Source organism: Paramormyrops kingsleyae, chromosome 18, assembly GCF_048594095.1.
Source record: "Paramormyrops kingsleyae isolate MSU_618 chromosome 18, PKINGS_0.4, whole genome shotgun sequence".
Classification (NCBI taxonomy): domain Eukaryota; kingdom Metazoa; phylum Chordata; class Actinopteri; order Osteoglossiformes; family Mormyridae; genus Paramormyrops; species Paramormyrops kingsleyae.
Window position 1 is genome coordinate 3,790,215 of NC_132814.1, and position 17,966 is coordinate 3,808,180.

Below are 17,966 nucleotides of genomic sequence, written 5' to 3' on the forward strand. Positions count from 1 at the left end.
GAGACTTGTGCAATATGGCAACAAAACAGCAGCTCAGCAAAAACAACTCAGGAGCCACTTGTCTATTGTTTTTTTCCCATTTCATTAGCTAAAAAACTTAATAAGCAAGACAGGACATATTTACACTGATGCAGTTTTGTGGATTCCTGTGTTCACTCACTGAGCACCATATTCTGGTTCAGGAGGACACTGCTCCGACAGACTGTGACACTTTGAACCTCAGCAAGCTGTTACATTGTGAGTCTATAGCTACGTTGTAGCTAGCTCCTGAACATTCATTTCCATAACTACTTGTCCTGTGCTGGGTCACAGGGGTCCAGAGTCTATTCCAGAAGCTACAGGAGCAAGGAGGGGGTAACCCAGGATGGGGTGCCCATCTGTCAGGGTACAACACCATTCATACCTACAGTTTAGCAACTGTACTTAGCGTGGTTTTGGACTGTAGAGAGACCCCAGAGGAAACCCTATGACGACACAGGGAGAACATGCAAACTCAACACACACAGGGCAGAGACTCAAACCCTGGTCCTAGAGGTATAAGTGCTAACTACCAAACTACTGTGCCATCTGACCACTTATTTATTTAATGATATCTCAAGTTAAATGTCAAGGTGTACTTTTTAGAAATAAGGAGCCCCACCTCTCCAGATATTTGATGTCTCACTCTGCTTCCTGTTTGACACATGAAAAGAGACTCAAGCGTTTACCTTCAATGAAAAGTTTAATGAAAAGACCTTGTGCATAATTAGCTGTAGTTTTATCTGAACAGAACTCTTGAGTGTCACATGAATGCGCACAGAGGTGGGGGAAATGCTAGGCACTGCTGATGATAAACTACACACCCTTTTCACTTTTGTACCCCCTGGTCTTCTTTAGAGGTCTCTGACCCTGATTCTGCATATCGCTCCTTTCTCAAACCAGAGAGCTAGCTTTCTGTGTGGGAGAGCCTTGTGAAAAGGATACTGACTGCACCACTTATGTCTTCCTCTGCACTCATCGCAGAACTTTTTTTTTCTTCCAAGGTTATTGAAAAGTACAGCTAGTATCCTCGGGAACACACTGTTCTGACACCTATATAGATATCTAGTCCATTTAGACGTGCCTTTTTCTGGCCATGAAAGAGTGAAGGGCTGAGTAGCAGGAGCATTGAATTATTATTTCACTGTTAGTTATTTACTTTTACATTCCAGATGGGCCTATTTGAAGCCACACATCATTATTAGGTGCCAGTGTTTTATAACTGGTTTTCAAGTTCTGGGTTGTAATGGGCCTAGAGCTCAGGTATTATGGCAAGAGAAACATTGTTATTATTGTCTAGTCATACATCCATTAACTGCTCACCCCCAATGGGCTAGTGGGGTATTGTTATTAGTGGGATATTGTTATTTTTATAATAATCATAGCAGATATCAAAAAGGAATTATGCTGCATTACTTTAAAAAAGGATTTTATATACAGTGTTTGTACAGCTAAAGGTAGGTTATGTTGACTTGTCACAGATACAGTGTTAGTGGTTTGACTCCAGCCCAGTCCAACTTTGAGCCTCTAGGCTATTTATAAATGTCCTGGGTTGTGTGTTTTCCCCATTTATTCCAAGACACAGGTGGATTTAAGCTGATGCAGCAGCAATGTTTTTCCACGAGTCTTGTTTGGAAATATAGAACAAGGGTCCCAAGAGGTTCCATGTGTTTTGTTTTTCAAAAAGTCTTGTGAGGTATGTAGCTGAGACCAGAAACATTGAACTGTTAACTGGACTGATAGGATACCTTACCGATTTTGTTACTATTTAAAAAAAATGTACCAGCCTCTTAACTAACACAGGTCATACTGAAATTTGTAATGTCTTCAATTAGATATAACGATGATCAGTCTGTATATGTATAGCCTGTCTCTTACACATCGAATCTGCTCTCAAAAAGTTTGTTTCATATGAGCCTGAATTTTTCCTTACGGCATTACATTTTAAAACACATTGACTACATAACTAATGTTTTTTCAGTCTCTTTATGAATCCGGCCAAGGTCCAAGCCTACCCCTCCCAGCTGGAGATACCCATTCACAAAATACCCCACGAGGCTCGATGCGACCCTGGTCGCGTTCTATTCGAGTGGGATAATTTGGGGAAACACCACCCACTTTGGATTGGGGAGGGGGGTCCATTTGCACATCGAGGGGAATCACAAGGAGATCAGGCAGACGAAAACCCGTGTAATCAACAGGTTGAATTCAGTTCTGCAGATTTTACCAGCGATTTGCACCACGGTGCTCGTTTCCCAGCGCAAACAGCGACCGAGCGACGCACTGCGGATTCACGGAGCCGTCACTGGGGATGCAAAGGACGGCTCCCGGAAACTTAAACGCATCACTTACGAATGTAAGTAGGGCACCGTTTGCATTATATTTCTGCACGGACGCACTTCGTCGTTAAATGGAGAGAACGAATGGAAAAGCGAAGCGCTTCGCTGCGGCATTTCCTTGGGTACAGCTCTCAGTGAAATGATCAATGGTACCGATTTGTTATGGTAAGGCTGTCTGTACAACATAATGGAAGGCATTCAGTTGCAAGCACAGTTACCCGCGCATGTGTAGGATATTGCGATATTTTGCCGCTTGTCTTCTGTACCTTTAACGCGTTAATATCGAATAAAGAAGAAACATAAAATAGTGTAGAGCATTATAGATGCGCATATTTATATCGTATCATTTAAACGGAATAATGAACGACGCTGCCTTAAGCATCCTTTCAATAATCTGAGTTTTTTAAGGATTTTTTCTGCACATGTGAATTTGTAAGGGCGATTTGAGCATGTTTAAAGTGTTGTGCGTACCAGTAAACCCAAGAAAAACTATAGCTGGCTGCAGTTTTGGTGGGGGGGGGGGGGGCTTTGAGGACCGCTTATTTCGTACAAATGACGTAATATCCACGGTTCATGACTGATTATTTGTCTACAGATTTCCTCTCCCAAAAGGGTCACAGATTCAGTATAATTCGATTTGTTTGTGTTCTTTCCATTATTTGTTACAAAATAGCCTTGTGGTTGGATAACAAAGAAGGTAAACAGTCGTAAAACAATCCAACATAAAACCAAGCACAAAACAGCATGTGATACATGCCACAAGATTGTTATTCTCTTCTGTCTGAGTAGTGTTCATAAGGAAGTATATATATATATATTGTTAGCGAAATGTTAATTGCAACTTATATTGCAACAGTTATAGTTACCTGCACTCAGAAAAACGGGGTAAAAATGTGTTCCTTTGCTTGTCACTGAGTGAAAAGGGTCTGCATCCATAGTTATAGGTCATTATACCTTGTAAGGTACAGAAATGGACTCTGAGGAACATTTCTGTACCATTGATGGTGCACTAATGCTGTGTGTACCTTAGGGATGTTCCTTTTCTTTACCTTAAAAGGTACATTTACAAGAGTGCAGCCCCACCAACAAGCAAAGGTACAAATTTTGACATTTTTTTTCTGAGAGCGTGGTGTGAATGAGCCTGCTCATCACATTTAACACACTTCCCAAACACCTAATCTGCAAAAAGAATACCACTGCTCAGAAAGAAGTTCCTCAAGTGTCATTTCCAGCAGGGAATCTTGCCAGGACCCCCCAAGGAAAATTCTGACATACTTGAATCTAAATTGAGTAAACCTTGGCACACCTTCACAGAAAGATGAAGCACTTCTATAATACCTACAAGAAAAATCTTTGGCAGCAGGTTCGCATCCAGGAGATCATCCTGATCTTCATCACTGAGTATCCTTTTCTCTCTCCTTGGCGACAAGCTTCCAGCCATCTGGCACAGGAGAACCCAAGCTGGACGGATACCCCTTTCCTTAGAGGGGAGCTCCAGATTCTCTGGCTTACAACATGCCTGTGGTTTCCATGGTGATGGCTATTTGTTAATTAGTCTAAGTTTGACCTTAATGCCATTCTTGTTAACCATAAGAAGCTTCAGTATTTCCCTCCTTGTCACACCGATAATGTCCTTGAGAATTCTCTCCAAAAGCTGGGGGGTTTATTTCTCTCGTGTTTTTATCCCAGACATTCTCTGTCTAGCCGTAAGATGGTGAAAGGATGATTCATGTTTGCGAAAGTGAAGTGCGCAGCGAGGAAATGAGCAAACTCTCCCACTCGCGTTGGAGGCTGTGCAATATTGATTCCATTTTTTTTGTACGGCTCTAAGAGGGAACCTGTGTTCAGCTGCTTTGTGGTTTCTGGAGAGTACGTCTTATCACCTGATAGGCAGCTTGAATGTCAGACTTATATATAATATATAAAGTAATTAAGAGCTTAGTTCCAGCAAAACCCAGAATATCCTGTGTCCCACAAGGATCACACATTGTTCTCAAATATCAACATGGAAGGCTTTGGATGTGGATATTTTCATTTCATTTGTTTTGTTTTGTTGTTTTTGGAGCCAAAATGTGATTTTAAGTCGAAAATGCCTCCTGAAAGTAGGACTCTCGGAGATGAGATGCCCGGCCCTGAATTCCGATGTGGGCCAGCCGTCTCAGGGAACGTCCACCAGCAGTTGCCATAGCAACAGTCGCTGGGCAGAGACCGCGGCTTACTCGGTGCTCGCTCTCTCCAGAGGAGCGGGGCGGTGGGGCCGTGGAGTACGCACTTCGTTACCGGGAAACGACCACGCATCCTTCAGTGCAGGACGCGGCCCTCAGAGCTGCGTCGGTATTTCGAGAATGTGCCAAATGTTTTATGGGTTCCATATCCGCACATTTCTAGACGAACAAAGGAGAATAATAGTGTCGGAACAGCATGTGGGTCAGGCCCACTGGGTCTGATGAACTCGCTCCATCCCGCTGGCACTACACCAGTACGTCTCTCAGATTGACAGCCCTAGTTTTAGCCACTTGACGGCACTGCTGATTCTGATGGTCGTGTAAGAGCTTCTTCCCCTCCTCCCATCCCTTCAGCTCAATTTCTCTCTTCTCCCTGTCCACAGCTGGCACCCCCCGTTCCTTCTGCAATGGTTTGGGCCGTGTGAAGCATGGGTCCAACGCCAGTGACCCTATCCAGGCTAAGGCTGGGAAGGCTCAGGGTGGTGCGCCGGCGGCTCCTGCAGCGCTATGAGCACCAGCCTCTGGTGTCATGCCTTGCCGGGCTCTACGGCTGCCAGTGGCGGCGATACCAGCGGACACGTGCACCCCCTGGTGGCAGCTGCTGTAACAAGGTCAGGGGTCATCCACAGCCACTGTGTCAAGTTCAGTGGTCTTTGTTGTCAAACAATTCCAGAAAGTGAAAGCATGAGTACATCTTAGATTTTATGTCTCTGTCTCCGGCAGGTGGAGTGTGCCAGCGTGGCACTCCTAGTGGTTACGTTCGGCTTAACCCTGGTGTTCCTGTATTTCTGGAGTGAAGCTCAGAATGATTACAATGACTTTGACTGGTGGGTCTGTCATCCATGCATTTATAGGTGACCCTGGGAAAGTGGTAAAACCCCTTAGCCAACAACCGTAGTTTTCCTACACTGTGTTAAGTAAAACCCTGAGAATAGCAGGATAAAGTTTTTGCGTGCTGTTACAGACCAAAACCTTGAGCATAACAAGATAAATAGGATTAAATAACTGATGTTGTTACACCCTGTTACAAAGCTGACTGATGCTGACTGACTGAATTTATTCACACAATAATTTGGTCAATAATTGCAATGCCAAGTGCTAGAAACAAGAAAAAAACATTCTGCAGATACGGTCAGTCCTGCTATAATATGCGATATCACACTGCAAATCTATTCTAATGGGATTGATGTATTAGTACCCCAATCCAATACAAAGCAGAATCACATTTATATTTGTGTGATTTTCCATTGGAGAGAAAAGCACTGTGCAAACTATAACGCGATATGGTCTTAGCGAGACACACTACTTGCATGTAAAATCAGCTATCCAAGTGAATGATAATGATGTCTGATTTGTGAGTGAATCGTTCTTTTGAATTGGTTCTTTTCAGTGAATTTTTTTAATCGGTTTTCAGATCTAAAACAATCAAACTTCTTGTACACTAATGCATTACGTAGGTCAAAATCTTAAATTGTACCAGTATAAAATTATTTGACAAATTATCATGTAAAAACACAGCAATGTTTCAATTCACTTACATTTGCTTTTTGTAGACTGTCTAGTTATGTTGCCATCAGTGCCCCTCTGCATACCGTAATCCGATGTATTTATGCTGTGTGCATGCCCGGCCACATGGTGGCTGTTGGTTCACTACTCCCGAATAATGATGGCCAAAACAATGCTTCATGAACCATTTGCTGTATTTTCTAACTCCACTAGGTGGTACTGTTGGTTTACTTTGGGGTATACGTTGAACCTTTTTTGAACAAATAGCACCATCTAGTTAGGCCAAAACATACAACAAATTGTTCATGAAGCGTCGTTTTTGCAATCACAAGCCTTCACTACTATTGACTCTTGGCATTCAACAAATTAGCGAGTTTGGCACATTCAGTTGGTTATTAAGCAATTCTCATGAGACTCATAAGACCCATAGGAGATGTTTATGATATGACATCAATATTTCATTATTATTTCTTATTTAAAATGCATATAATTGCATTATTGGCCACTGGTGTCACTGTTTTTATTATTTAATTAACTTAGCTTGGCGTTAAAAAGTTATGTTTTTGAGTCACATTCCCCTAACCCTATTTTTTCCACTGGGTATGTGTTTACTACATGATTTTAGTAAAGGTGATGTTTTTCAGGAACGCATTGTTTGCATTGTAGCAAGATTGTATTTAGTTCTTTAGAAGACGTTGAACAAGTGGGTTCCCCTTAAAAGATCGAAATAGATGACATAAACATTATTGATCCCACAGGAAAAAATCATCACTGTTTACTACTACTAATTTAAGAACAGTGGGTTTCAAACCCACATCTTCAGAGTGATTAAAGCCAGCACATTAGACCAAGTTTATGTTCCTATTGTAAAGTGAGATTTTCACATGCCAGGAGTTTATACATTTTTCAGCACAGCCTGTTGAGTTGAAATGTTTTGTGTGGCAAGAAGAATGAAAGAATCTTTATAGAATTTTGTAGGCTCATAATTTAATTTAAGGGCTGTGGCGGTGGTATCGGTCTAGTCTGGAGGTCCTGTGTGATACTGCTACTCTGGATCATCCAGGTTCAACTTTGGCAACACGGGCTTCTGGTTTCCCTGGTCGGTGGTGCTCCTGGTCATCGCTGTGGTGCTTTTTGCTTATATCTCCTCGTTGCTGGTGAGTGCATGGAGTTCTGCATTGAAGACGTATCATCTTCTCAGCTTCTCAAAAGCAGTCTGTAAACTGGGAAGATTTTGTTTTTACTTTCTGTAATAAATCTATGTTAAAATAACACAGTTTAGGTAGGACACCTAAGTTCACTTGGGGCTACGCACAAGGCGTTGTTTCTGTGGTGTGATTGATATTGATTCTGTCCACATAGTGATGAGTGGGCCAGAGTCTCTTTATGATGAATTGTTGTTGGTCTTGCTCACAGATGCTTGCTGTGTGTCTGCTCTCGGAGGGTCAGAGGTTGTATCTACATTGGGCTCACAAGGTAGGGCAAGCTCAGTGTCTCTCCATTTCCTGTCCTGCCCTCCCATCTCTGTCATCCCTCACTAACCTGCATCTCCCCTAGTTCATGGGACAAGTGTGTTAATCTGAAGTGTGTTTTTACTTTGGTGTAATGTTTTTGTTTTTGAAAAGATTGGTGTCCTGGTTACACTGACGTTTGCCATTGTGGCCACAGCGGTACTGTCCGACTTGTGGAGCGGGGAGTGGAGTACTCTCCTGCTCTCTTTCCAGGTAGGTCGGCTGCGTGGTTTGGTGACGTCTCTGCACCTGAAGAATTTTATGTCATCTTTGAATAAAAGCAGCAACAACAACAAAAAATTAACAATCAAACGAACCTAAAAGATATTGCCAGTTTTGCTTGTTTTGCCATGATGAGTGGCTCTATAGCTGGATTATGGACCAGGCCAGTGGGGCCAGAGCCCTAGGGCCTTGGGCTGGAGGGGGCCACAGAGCACTAGTAGCTGTAAGTCACAACATTCATAGTGCGAGATAAACACTACGACGCTCATAAACAATGTGAAATTAGGATCCCTAACATTATCTGTGAACTACACTGAACACTTGCTCACATTCTGTGACGTTCCGATGCTCTTCTCTTCTGATTGGTTAGGTCACGGCACCCTACCTCCATGTGGGCGGAGTCTTAATGATGACAGCTTTGTCCTGGCCAATAGCGTTGCATTTCTTCCGCATGACAGGCAGAGGTAAGAATACTGCCGGAGATAAATCTGCTCAACAGAAACACGCAACATAAAGAGTTGACTGTAGACTGTGTTAAACTTGAATTGATTGAATGCATTTTGCATGTCAGCTCCTACTTTTGAATAACAAAGCTGGTAGTGAATCTTTTTCATGTCCTTGGTGTTGCATTGAACGAGAAGGCAGTGTTACAATTTCTGAGTACAATCATCAAGGCCCTGTTCTGCACTCATAACCCCTACAATACAGTGAGAAGGGCTGCTGTCCTGGGCTTGTTCCTGACTCTGCTCCTTGCTCTCTACCTGGTGCCGCTGGGGATGTACTCACCCTGCATCAAGGAAAAGGGCACCCTGGGCCCCGCTCCTACCCTCATTGGACACAGAGGGGCCCCCATGGTAAGTCACACTAGCTTGAAAAATGATCAGTTCACTGGTGTTGTTCCATAGAAGGTGGAATTTTCCTTGGGTGTATCTCAGTCAGTTACAGTGAGCTGGAGAATGCCACCCATTGGTTCACCCTGTCAGTGAAAACAAGTCACTACTCATGTTACAAAAAGGGAACTACATACACATCTAAACTGAACGTCCAAAACAAAGCAGCAGGTGTCAACAAAATGACCTTTCAGTAGGGTGACTTGATAATCCATGTCGTGGAGGACACTTTCAGCTACCTAAGGTTTTACAAAGTATTTTAAAACTAAAAGGCTACTGTACTTAAATAGTTCAATTCTTCTTGTGTATTGACTAGTTTGTTTCCTTGACTGAAAGACTCATCCTAACATTAGTGACACATGCATGATTATAGGAGACTGACCAATCAGCATGCAGCAAGAACTCAGTGTTTAAGTGAAGTCCAGGTCCTAGTAATTGAAATGGTAGTTTGCAGATCCTGTCCCATCATCTTCACTAAGGAGGCAGCGTGGGTGGGTCCAGGTGGTCCTAGGCATACCCAGGTGGAACTCAGACTCATCCATTCAGTGCTGACAGTGTAATAAAACGATTGTGTCTGACAGGTTTGTGTGTGTGCGGTTAGATCAATCGGAGGAATTGTGCTGTTGAGAGACAACATTTGGTCTTAGCAATGCCACAGGTCATTTAATTAAAAAAATATGTAGTGCGACTTTGTTGCCAAGTGAATTGTTATGGGACTGGCCCACCTGATTTTCTGCCGGCCCACCCATGCTATGATTTCTGGCACAGATATTGCACTGTGTAATCTGTCTGGTAAGCAGCACTTGGCATCTTGACAAAGACTTGACAAAGACAAAGACTTCCCGAAAGCCCATTAATGGAGGAAAGGTCTGCTTCATTCTTAGCAGATGGGGATTGGCTGTCTGAAATGCTTGCTTTTGACTGGGATAGATAAGCCCATTTGAAAAGCCCACAATGTGTTGGCCCAGTGGTCAAAGAACTATCTCCACTGGAACCAGTAATTAAGAGCAAGTTGCTAGCACAAAAGGTTAGTGGCTTACATCATCCCAGAAGAAGCGTTGAAAATGAACGTGGAACATGTTTTTTATGTGGATGAATATGACCAGCAAGCCAGATGTTTTTTTTTGTAAGTGGGATTACACTGTAGGTACTTATCTTCCACCCACTCTGTTTTTGAGCCTGTCTGGAAACAGATATTCAGCTTGATGTTCAAAGCTTAGAAGTCTGGTTTCAGATGTCATGAATTGCAATTAAGATGTTTGATGAATGTTATCCTGTGGTCTGTGGTCAAATAAGATCACTTCTTGTGTGATCTTAATACGTCTTCCCATTTCAGATTTAGATTCATATTCATCTTCAGTTTCCTTTCAGATTATGTTAGTTATAATGGACTCATGTTCTTGTGTCGACCGGATACACAGCTCGCACCGGAAAATACCCAGATGTCCTTCGAGAAAGCAGTGGAACTTGGGGTCCTGGGCTTGGAGACCGACGTTACCATCAGGTTGGTAGCTGCCCCATGTGCTTGTAAAGGGATCCCCGTCCGACAGTTGTCTATTCACAGAAATCCCAAATCCTGGAAGTGCAAACATATGAATAGCATAGACAATCACGCATACTAAATTTCACCAGTAGAGTGCAAATACACCTGCGTTATTTTGTTGTCATGGCTACGGTGCACTTATAACCAAGGGATCTGTCGCAACAGCTACGAAGGGGTACCGTTCCTGATGCACGACAGGACCCTGCGAAGGACGACCAACGTGTGGGAGGTGTTCCCCAACAGGACCGAGGAACCAGCAGCCATGTTTTCCTGGAGCGAACTGGAGCAGCTCAACGCTGGGGCCTGGTTCCTCTCGGTGAGCTTGGGGCTCGCCTGCCCTCAGACAAGTTGGCATCGAAATGATTTCCCCACAGCTATTAATGAGGTGAATCTGAAAGCGAGAGAGAAGCATGAACAGAAAGTACTGGTGTGGTTTCATGAGCGAAACATAACACCTTCGCAGGTTCCCGGCTCCAAGTGCTCCTTGGCCGGTCAACCTGCCAGGCCTCCAGGACAGTGCAGAATCAATCCAGTCAACATCTGGGCCGCTTTTAGTCACCTTGACTCATCACTGTGTAGCAACGGGCGTGGGGGGGTATTGTGAAAGTAGTAAGCTGGAGCAGGAGGGAAGTAGTGCTCACAGAAAGTCTTGGACACTTGCTTAATTCAGTAAAAATGTTGCAAATTTATTGGTTTCATAACAAAATCATTACTTACCATTAGAAACAACCAGTAGTTTTAAGTAAGACATTTATTTCAAGTAGTAATACACTGAAACCCAAATTATACTACTAAAGGAGAGTTAAAAAGTTCATTGACAAGTAGTCTCATTGGGTGCTTTTTAATTAGTAACACCTTTCCAATAACATGAAACACCAAGTATTTATGTTTAGTATCCCATTGGGAGCCAGTGACCACGATTGTAATTAATAGCAAAATGGCAAGAACATAACTGAATGAGTCAGTTAACAGAAGTAGGACACTTAATAAAAACAAAATGTGTGTGCAGAGGATATGTGCAGATATGTTACACATTGCTGGTCAAAGGACTTTTTTTATGAAACCAATAAACCTGCAACATTTTCACAGAATTAAGCAAACATTACAAGACTTTTTGCGAGCACTGTATGTTGAAGTTGAATATTTATTATCTCAGTAAATTGCGTTAAGTATATAACAATATAAATGTCTGTATTTCCCCATAGAATCTGAGCAGGAGTCCAATCTGAACTGGGGAAGAGTAAAACTGTAAGCAAAGTGTCTGTGAAGTGTATCAATAATAGATTAATTGCAACAAGCGGCGTCGCCCCGCATGCCTGTCACCCCCTCCTCCTCAGCGGGACCCCTTTGGCACAGCCTCTTCACTCAACACCGCTGACCGGACCCGAGCCAAGAACCAGTCTGTGTGCACCCTGCGGGCCTTCTTGGACCTGGCAGCTCAGCACGGCCGGCTGGTAATCTTCGACCTTTACCGTCCGCCCAGGGGCCACCCATACCGGGATACCTGGATCAGCCGTACCTTGGAGGTCATCCATAACGAATCCTCGATCCGCTCCAACCAGGCACGTTCCTCTGTGCTTCCCTACATACTTCTCACTGCACAAAGAGCAATGCCTCGGTTGGTCATGTCTTCAATACACTTAACCCTTGGATTGACCTGCAGCCAGGCTTGTCACCTCTTTAGTCAGGTTTGTGGCATTGTGTGTTAAAAACCTTGATGAAAGTGCTTACATCAGATTGTAGAGGGGGGTCCAAGCAACTAGAGGAGGTAGGACCAAGACATCTAATTGATTGGTTCCACCTCCTCTACAATCTGACTGGTTCTCTCTGAACCGACCATTTTTCATTCTGATCTCAGAAGATTTATGTGTAAGTAAAACTGGCATGAGCCCACATGTGCTGCTGTAGGTGTTGTGGCTGGCCCCGGAGCTGAGGGAGCAGGTGCAGGAGCTGGATCCTGAGCTCCAGCAGATATCAGGAAGCAGGGCTTCGGTGGAGGAGCTGCAGAAGAAGGAGATCACCAGGCTCAACCTGCACTACAGCTCCATGTCCCAGGAGCAGATTAGGTACTGTGCCTCACGTGTGAGTCAATCCAACACAGGAAAACCCCTGAAAATGGACCATCACCTCCAGCCAATCCGTGTGTGTGTCTTCTGGGTCCCCGTAGCAATTATGCCGCAGCTAACATCAGCACCAACCTGTATGTGGTGAGTCAGCCCTGGCTCTACTCGCTCGCCTGGTGTGCAGGCGCTCATTCCGTCACTACCAACGCACCCCAGGTGCTCCGTGACCTCCTGCATCCGCTCTTCCTCATGGTGAGAAACATCTCAGCTGGCCATGAACCACCTCAGGGCTTGGGGGGTGGTGGAGGTATGAAAAATCAGTAAGCTGTTTTACACATTGTTTCTCAAGGTTTACAAGAAGGCGGTATGGTTCTTAGAAGAAATTAACTCCTAAAAAAAGTCATGATGTACTCAAAGTACTGCATTTGTGCTGACTGTGGTAAATTGATTACTTCATAATTATCTTTCTCTCTCTTTCTTTCTCTCTCTTTCAGACCCATGAAAAGTATCGCTTGATGTGGCTCCTTACAGACGTTGTGTCCACAGTGCTCATATTTGTGTTCTTCTCTTTTCACTGGTGAGTGACACTGGGGGAAGGAGCCAACCCTCGCCACACCCCCTCATTTGTATGCACAGGATTTGGGTTCGTGTTCAACATGGATTTACTGTGGGGTCTCCTTTCAGGTGGAGGGAGCGGGGTCTGGCTTTTTGCACAGGTAGCAGGCAGACACAAGAAAATGGGCTCTACAGCAAGTTTCGGACAGGTATCAGCATAATTAAACGTCAAAAGAAATGCAGGTGTCACCTTTAACTGTAGTTTGGGATTCGATCCCAAAACTTTCTAGTCTAACCATGGAATGTAGGGATATATAGAGGATATACATCTAAGAAAAATGCCCCATGTACAGTCTTTCTCAGTATGATAGTTTGTCTTCTCGCATGCTCTTTGATGACCTTTCACCTCGATTCACTTTTCCTTGACAGAGATGAGCGACGTGTGGTCTGTTTCCAGCGTTCATGCACATGCAGAGGGGCGAAGCCCGCCAGTCACCCCCAACCTGTCTGTGATCTCAGAAGTGCAGGAGCCCTCTCTCTGAGCAGGGTCAAAGCCTACAGAAACATCTCCGTCAGAGATCTCACCATACACCACCTTCTGGAACTCAGTCGAAGATGAACCTAGCTTTCATTGAGCTGCTGAGTTGAATCTTATATTAGCAAGGTGCGCAGTCTATTGCTGTACTGGGAGGGTCATGAACAAATACCAATGCTGCTTTATCAATTAAGTTGGTCCAGTAACATCAAGCATGACTCTAGCACTTTTCCTCCCCGTATGAGTATACATTTGACCCTCTGTCAATGTGTGGAGGCCCCTAATGGTTCTTCTGAACATGTTTATTATAGAAACCATAAGTGTAGTTCTCAGCCCCAACAGATGTTCTGCCAAGAGTAATTAATTTAGGATAGTTTGCCATCTCCCAAATCCTAATTTTGGCCAATATATTAAATTACTGAACAGTGCCAGGGCTGATTCTTAGGAATTATAACATGCCTGCAACTTTTCATTTGCATTGTTGATGGAAGAGGACATGGGAAGAGGGGAGACCTTAAGCCAATATCCCCCTAGTTAGTACTCTTGGAAGTATTTCTTGATGGGACTTGTAGTCAAGATATAGACTTTGCGGAGTATACTCAGACGAGTTCTGGACTTCAACTCCCATCAGTATTGCTGTATAAAACCTCTGCAGAGGTGAGTCCCTGCATCCTGTGTAATGCACAACTTTTCTAATGTACTAAAATTGATACTTTAAGGCGTCATTTGTTTTATACATGTGTCTGTTTCTCCAAAGTCAGGCCACACACAGTCCAGCGAAAGAGAGACATCATCACTCTGATCCGCCTGTCGTGACATTAATTGACTCAATGTGCAGACATTTTTGAGCATTAAAAAGGAAATGAAAACAACAGGTTGATTATATCTTAATGTGCGTATCTAAAATAATAAAGCTGAGTAAGGAAACACAAACAAAGATTAAAAATGTTTTTATTGGTTGGATGCACAATCAATTAGCCAATGTGACACCACCCTGTAAACGAGGTCCAGTTAGGTTTTAACAGTATCAAAGTCAATCAAAAGCTGAGTCTGTCATCTGCTTTTTATTGAACATTCTGGCATTATATAACAAAGTTTGTTGTTTTTTTTTAGCTATTTTATAGTTTTGCAATATATAACTCCAGTTTCAATTTTAATTGGGGGAGTCATTTTATATCAGGCTTCTGTGACCCAGTATAGCCCCCCAACCTTGGTCATAGTGGGTTGAAGTCCTGATTTTTTATTCTCTCTTAAATAAAGCAAATAGGGCTAAGATTAATAATATGAATGGCAAGGTTCAGGTGTCAGTCAATATAATAGAGCAATAGAAATGTTTTTTATAACCCTCTGGGACAATGGCTGGCCTTTCATGGTTTCCACGGACACCAAAATGTCCAGAACCTTTCATAATCATCTTGCGACAGATACCTTGATCTTGGGTTTGGGGGGGGATCAAGTTTGCAGGCCCTTTGTGACATAACCACAAGATTTTCCAGTTTCTTATAGACACTATTACATCCTGATTGCCATAGAAAACACATTGGATCACTTTGCTTAACAAACAACTCGTAAACACACAGCCCCCCTATCCATTCATCTCAAACTACACCCCTATCTACTATTACACCAAACCAATCAATAATCCAAAAAATCAGTCTTAACGTAGGACCTCCCAAAATTCATTTAGAAAAGTACAATAGATGATGATCCAGAAGTACTACAATGCTCATACAGTTACTAATAAAAACCACTGAGGAGATTCTTCTAAAGTAAGGGGTCTCATTCCAGCTCCTAGAGATCTCTCCCCCGAAGAGTTTAGGTGCAGCTCTAATTTAGCACACCTGATACAAATAATCAGGACCTTCAATAGCATCTCAATACTAGATCCAGCCTTGTTAATAACATAGCTACTTAAACCAATATTAAGATATTAAAGCAAATATATTTTCCTATTTATCTTTTGAATATAAAACATTTACCAAGACCCCGCTGACACCTCTGTATGTACACTGTGTTTTGACATCATTACAGTGGTCATCACACAAAAGTGTTTCCCATCCTGATTCTCAGGGACCCCTAGACGGCCCATGTTTTTGCTCCCTCCCAGCTCCCTCTCTCATCACAGTGGTCATCAACCCAGTGCTCAGGGACCATCAGACAGTCTATGTTCTTGCCAGGAGCTGGGAGGGAGCAAACACATGGACCGTCTGGGGGTCCCCGAGGACCAGGTTGGGAAAGACTGACATAAAACATAGACTTCACTTACTGTGCATAATATTTTCAAAAAAATTCTGAAATGTGACAATGCCACTGTGCAGAGACTGTGGGCACAGGGTTGTTTGCCACTCTAAATCCTAACTGAACACTCTCTCTAGAAGCTTTTGTCCTAATGTGTGCGTGTGTGTGTGTTACTGTAAATATTTATTTAGGAAAATTTTATTTACTTAGCAGATGCTTTTGTTGGAACGTGATGTAGAAACGTTGATGGCTTGGGGAAAGGGTCAGCCAGCATCCACCTCCCAGGCCAATTAAGGACCTAGTGGTGATATCATTTGACAGCTGGCCATTATCACAAGCACCTAATGTACTGAGCTACACACCACCCCAGGGAAGGATATATGTGTAAGAGTGAGACAGTATCTTTCTATGTCTGTCTGAATGTGTTTGTAGGTGTGGGATGAATGAGTAGGCCTATATGGTTGCTTGTGAGAATGTTTGAGAAGATATCCGTGCATGTCTTTGTGTATCCATGGGGATTTTCGTGCCAGGGCTCAGCCTTGGTCTTTGAGGTTTGGTTCTGAGAAAATTTTTTTGCTTATTACATTACCGACAGCTGAAAACACAGATTAGGTGACTCACTCAATAGTTGAGGTTGTCGATGGCCGGGACGCATTGATCTAGAATGTGAGATGAGACATTTGGTTTTGACAGCTCTCTTACTAATAGGAGCAACCTGGGGGGGGGGGGGTGAATCTCCCAAACCTGGTCTCAGGGGGCAAAGTTCACCATTGTGGCCTTGGCTGTCGGATATTTGCAGTGGTTGCCTTCTTCAGAGGTTGAATGTCTGCTCAGCTGCTGTTGCCACGGGAACTGCGCTGCTTAGTCATGGTGGTTAGCATCTGGCTGACGTAGGAGGTCAAGAGGTCGTCCATTTTGTAGCCCTGCAAACAGTCAGCCAAGCACAACTTCTCGTGTTAATGTGTACACCAGACTGCAGCAAGCTTTTGACGACAGCCCCAGTTTTACATCGTGCTGGCAGGTCGCAGGGTGAAAGAAAAGCACAAGAAGTTTCTAACTTGATGTCATAGCAAAATCGATCCTAAAGAGGGATTAAGGGGCCGTCATACTTGCATTGCATCAAGCAATGTCCTACGATGAGGAATCCCCACTGGGTGGTATTAGCCATCTGTAGCCAGAAAGCTCAGAGAATGCAAAACTGGTCTTTGTTCCATAAATTGGGTTCCCGTTCCTCTCATCACTCTATACCCAGATAAACAGGAAATAAAAGCTTCCGCTTTCACTGTATATGTATGTATGGGAGCGATGGCAACACATGTTGAACATGCAGTGCTGGATCCAGGTGTAGGCAAACTGGGCAGCTGCCTAGGGACCGACTGGCAGTAGGGGGCCCAGATCGACAGAAGAATGCCCTGGCAAAATGTACTGAGGGGAAACCACCCCCCCCCCCCCTTTAACAAAATTTTCTGAGGGAACTTCCACAACCCCAATCAGTGAAATCTGAGTACTGTGTCACTCACCAATGACGTCTCACAGAGCAGTTTACTGCCCCGTAACAGGTTTCCGATGTTGATGTGGAAGTAGGTGTTCCCGCTGCTCCAGTTGGAGATCTTGGTGAAAGGGTGCGTGATCAGGATGTCCTGGTGGGAGGGGGGCGTGGCACATTTATGCACAAGGATAGTCACACACAAAATATACTTACACTGATGTCAATGCACACAAAATTTAATTATTTGCCAGTCAATTCTGTCCCAAAGCCTAGCGACAGACAGCAGGGTCAGCCAGTGTCCGCAGAGCAGATGTGGTTAACGCCCTTGCTCAAGGGTCCAACGGTGATATGATTTTTCCCCCGGGATCAATAAATTATCTCTTGTCTTATCTCGAAGACACAACCAGGGGCGCCTTAAGGGGTTAGGCGGGGTGAGGGGGTGGGGGTGGGTGTGGAGTTAGGAGAATTTCTAAAAAATTTGAAAAATAACTGAATTGGTCTGGACTGGGGGGCCCAATCTTCAGCAACGCCCCTGCTCACAACCGTTCACGCACAGGAAAAGTTTACATCATCCTCACACTCATTCAACTGATGTAGAAGCTACACTCCCATATAAAAATGTAACACACCCCCCGCCGCCGTCTCACCCACACGAACCTTGCTCTTTGGGTCGATGAGGCTGATGCCGTGCTTGTTGATCGCTATCAGCAGAATCTCTGGGAACCCTGGCTCGGTGGTTTGCTGTAGATACGGGAGAGGCATGTTACAGGGATTTGACTGTACATTACCAAAATCTTCCCTTTATGATGTCATCAGCCAAATGTACTGTGTC

The 17,966-nt window shown here is 43.8% G+C and overlaps 2 protein-coding genes across 9 annotated transcripts in view; one reads left to right on the forward strand and one right to left on the reverse strand.

Moving 5' to 3' along the window:
* Window positions 1-1,873: 1,873 nt before the first annotated feature.
* Window positions 1,874-14,279, forward strand: LOC111842620 (glycerophosphodiester phosphodiesterase domain-containing protein 5-like). Of its 2 annotated transcripts, none has more exons than XM_023809424.2 (16): window positions 1,874-2,374; window positions 4,966-5,193; window positions 5,306-5,409; window positions 7,152-7,245; window positions 7,505-7,564; window positions 7,714-7,812; window positions 8,192-8,285; window positions 8,530-8,675; window positions 10,133-10,215; window positions 10,420-10,570; window positions 11,592-11,816; window positions 12,163-12,320; window positions 12,422-12,569; window positions 12,812-12,894; window positions 13,002-13,081; window positions 13,302-14,279. In XM_023809424.2, exons 2-16 carry the CDS (start codon window positions 5,011-5,013, stop codon window positions 13,412-13,414), a joined length of 1,821 nt encoding a protein of 606 aa, XP_023665192.1. In that variant the 5' UTR covers window positions 1,874-2,374; window positions 4,966-5,010; the 3' UTR covers window positions 13,415-14,279. The 2 variants fall into 2 exon arrangements, with proteins under 2 accessions (XP_023665192.1, XP_023665202.1); XM_023809434.2 differs by lacking the exon at window positions 1,874-2,374 and adding an exon at window positions 2,389-2,522.
* Window positions 14,280-14,341: 62 nt separating this feature from the next.
* LOC111842606 (unconventional myosin-VIIa-like) overlaps window positions 14,342-17,966 on the reverse strand; it is a 51,549-nt gene continuing 47,924 nt past the window's right edge. For 6 of the 7 annotated variants that reach the window (XM_072702355.1, XM_023809393.2, XM_023809370.2 and 3 more), the window contains 3 exons: window positions 17,792-17,875; window positions 17,166-17,285; window positions 14,342-16,568 (listed from right to left, as the gene is read on the reverse strand). In XM_072702355.1, the coding sequence (XP_072558456.1) occupies window positions 16,476-16,568; window positions 17,166-17,285; window positions 17,792-17,875 (297 nt within the window). In that variant the 3' untranslated portion in view covers window positions 14,342-16,475. The remainder of the gene's footprint in view (window positions 16,569-17,165; window positions 17,286-17,791; window positions 17,876-17,966) is intronic. The other variant, XR_002837950.2, reaches the window with a different exon arrangement.

Coding starts and splice junctions, on each gene's coding strand:
- LOC111842620 (XM_023809424.2), top strand. CDS start 5,011: ATGGGTCCAACGCCAGTGACCCTATCCAGGCTAAGGCTGGGAAGGCTC. Junction 10,216..10,419: donor GAGACCGACGTTACCATCAG/GTTGGTAGCTGC, acceptor CTGTCGCAACAG/CTACGAAGGGGTACCGTTCC. Junction 12,895..13,001: donor GTGTTCTTCTCTTTTCACTG/GTGAGTGACACT, acceptor GTCTCCTTTCAG/GTGGAGGGAGCGGGGTCTGG.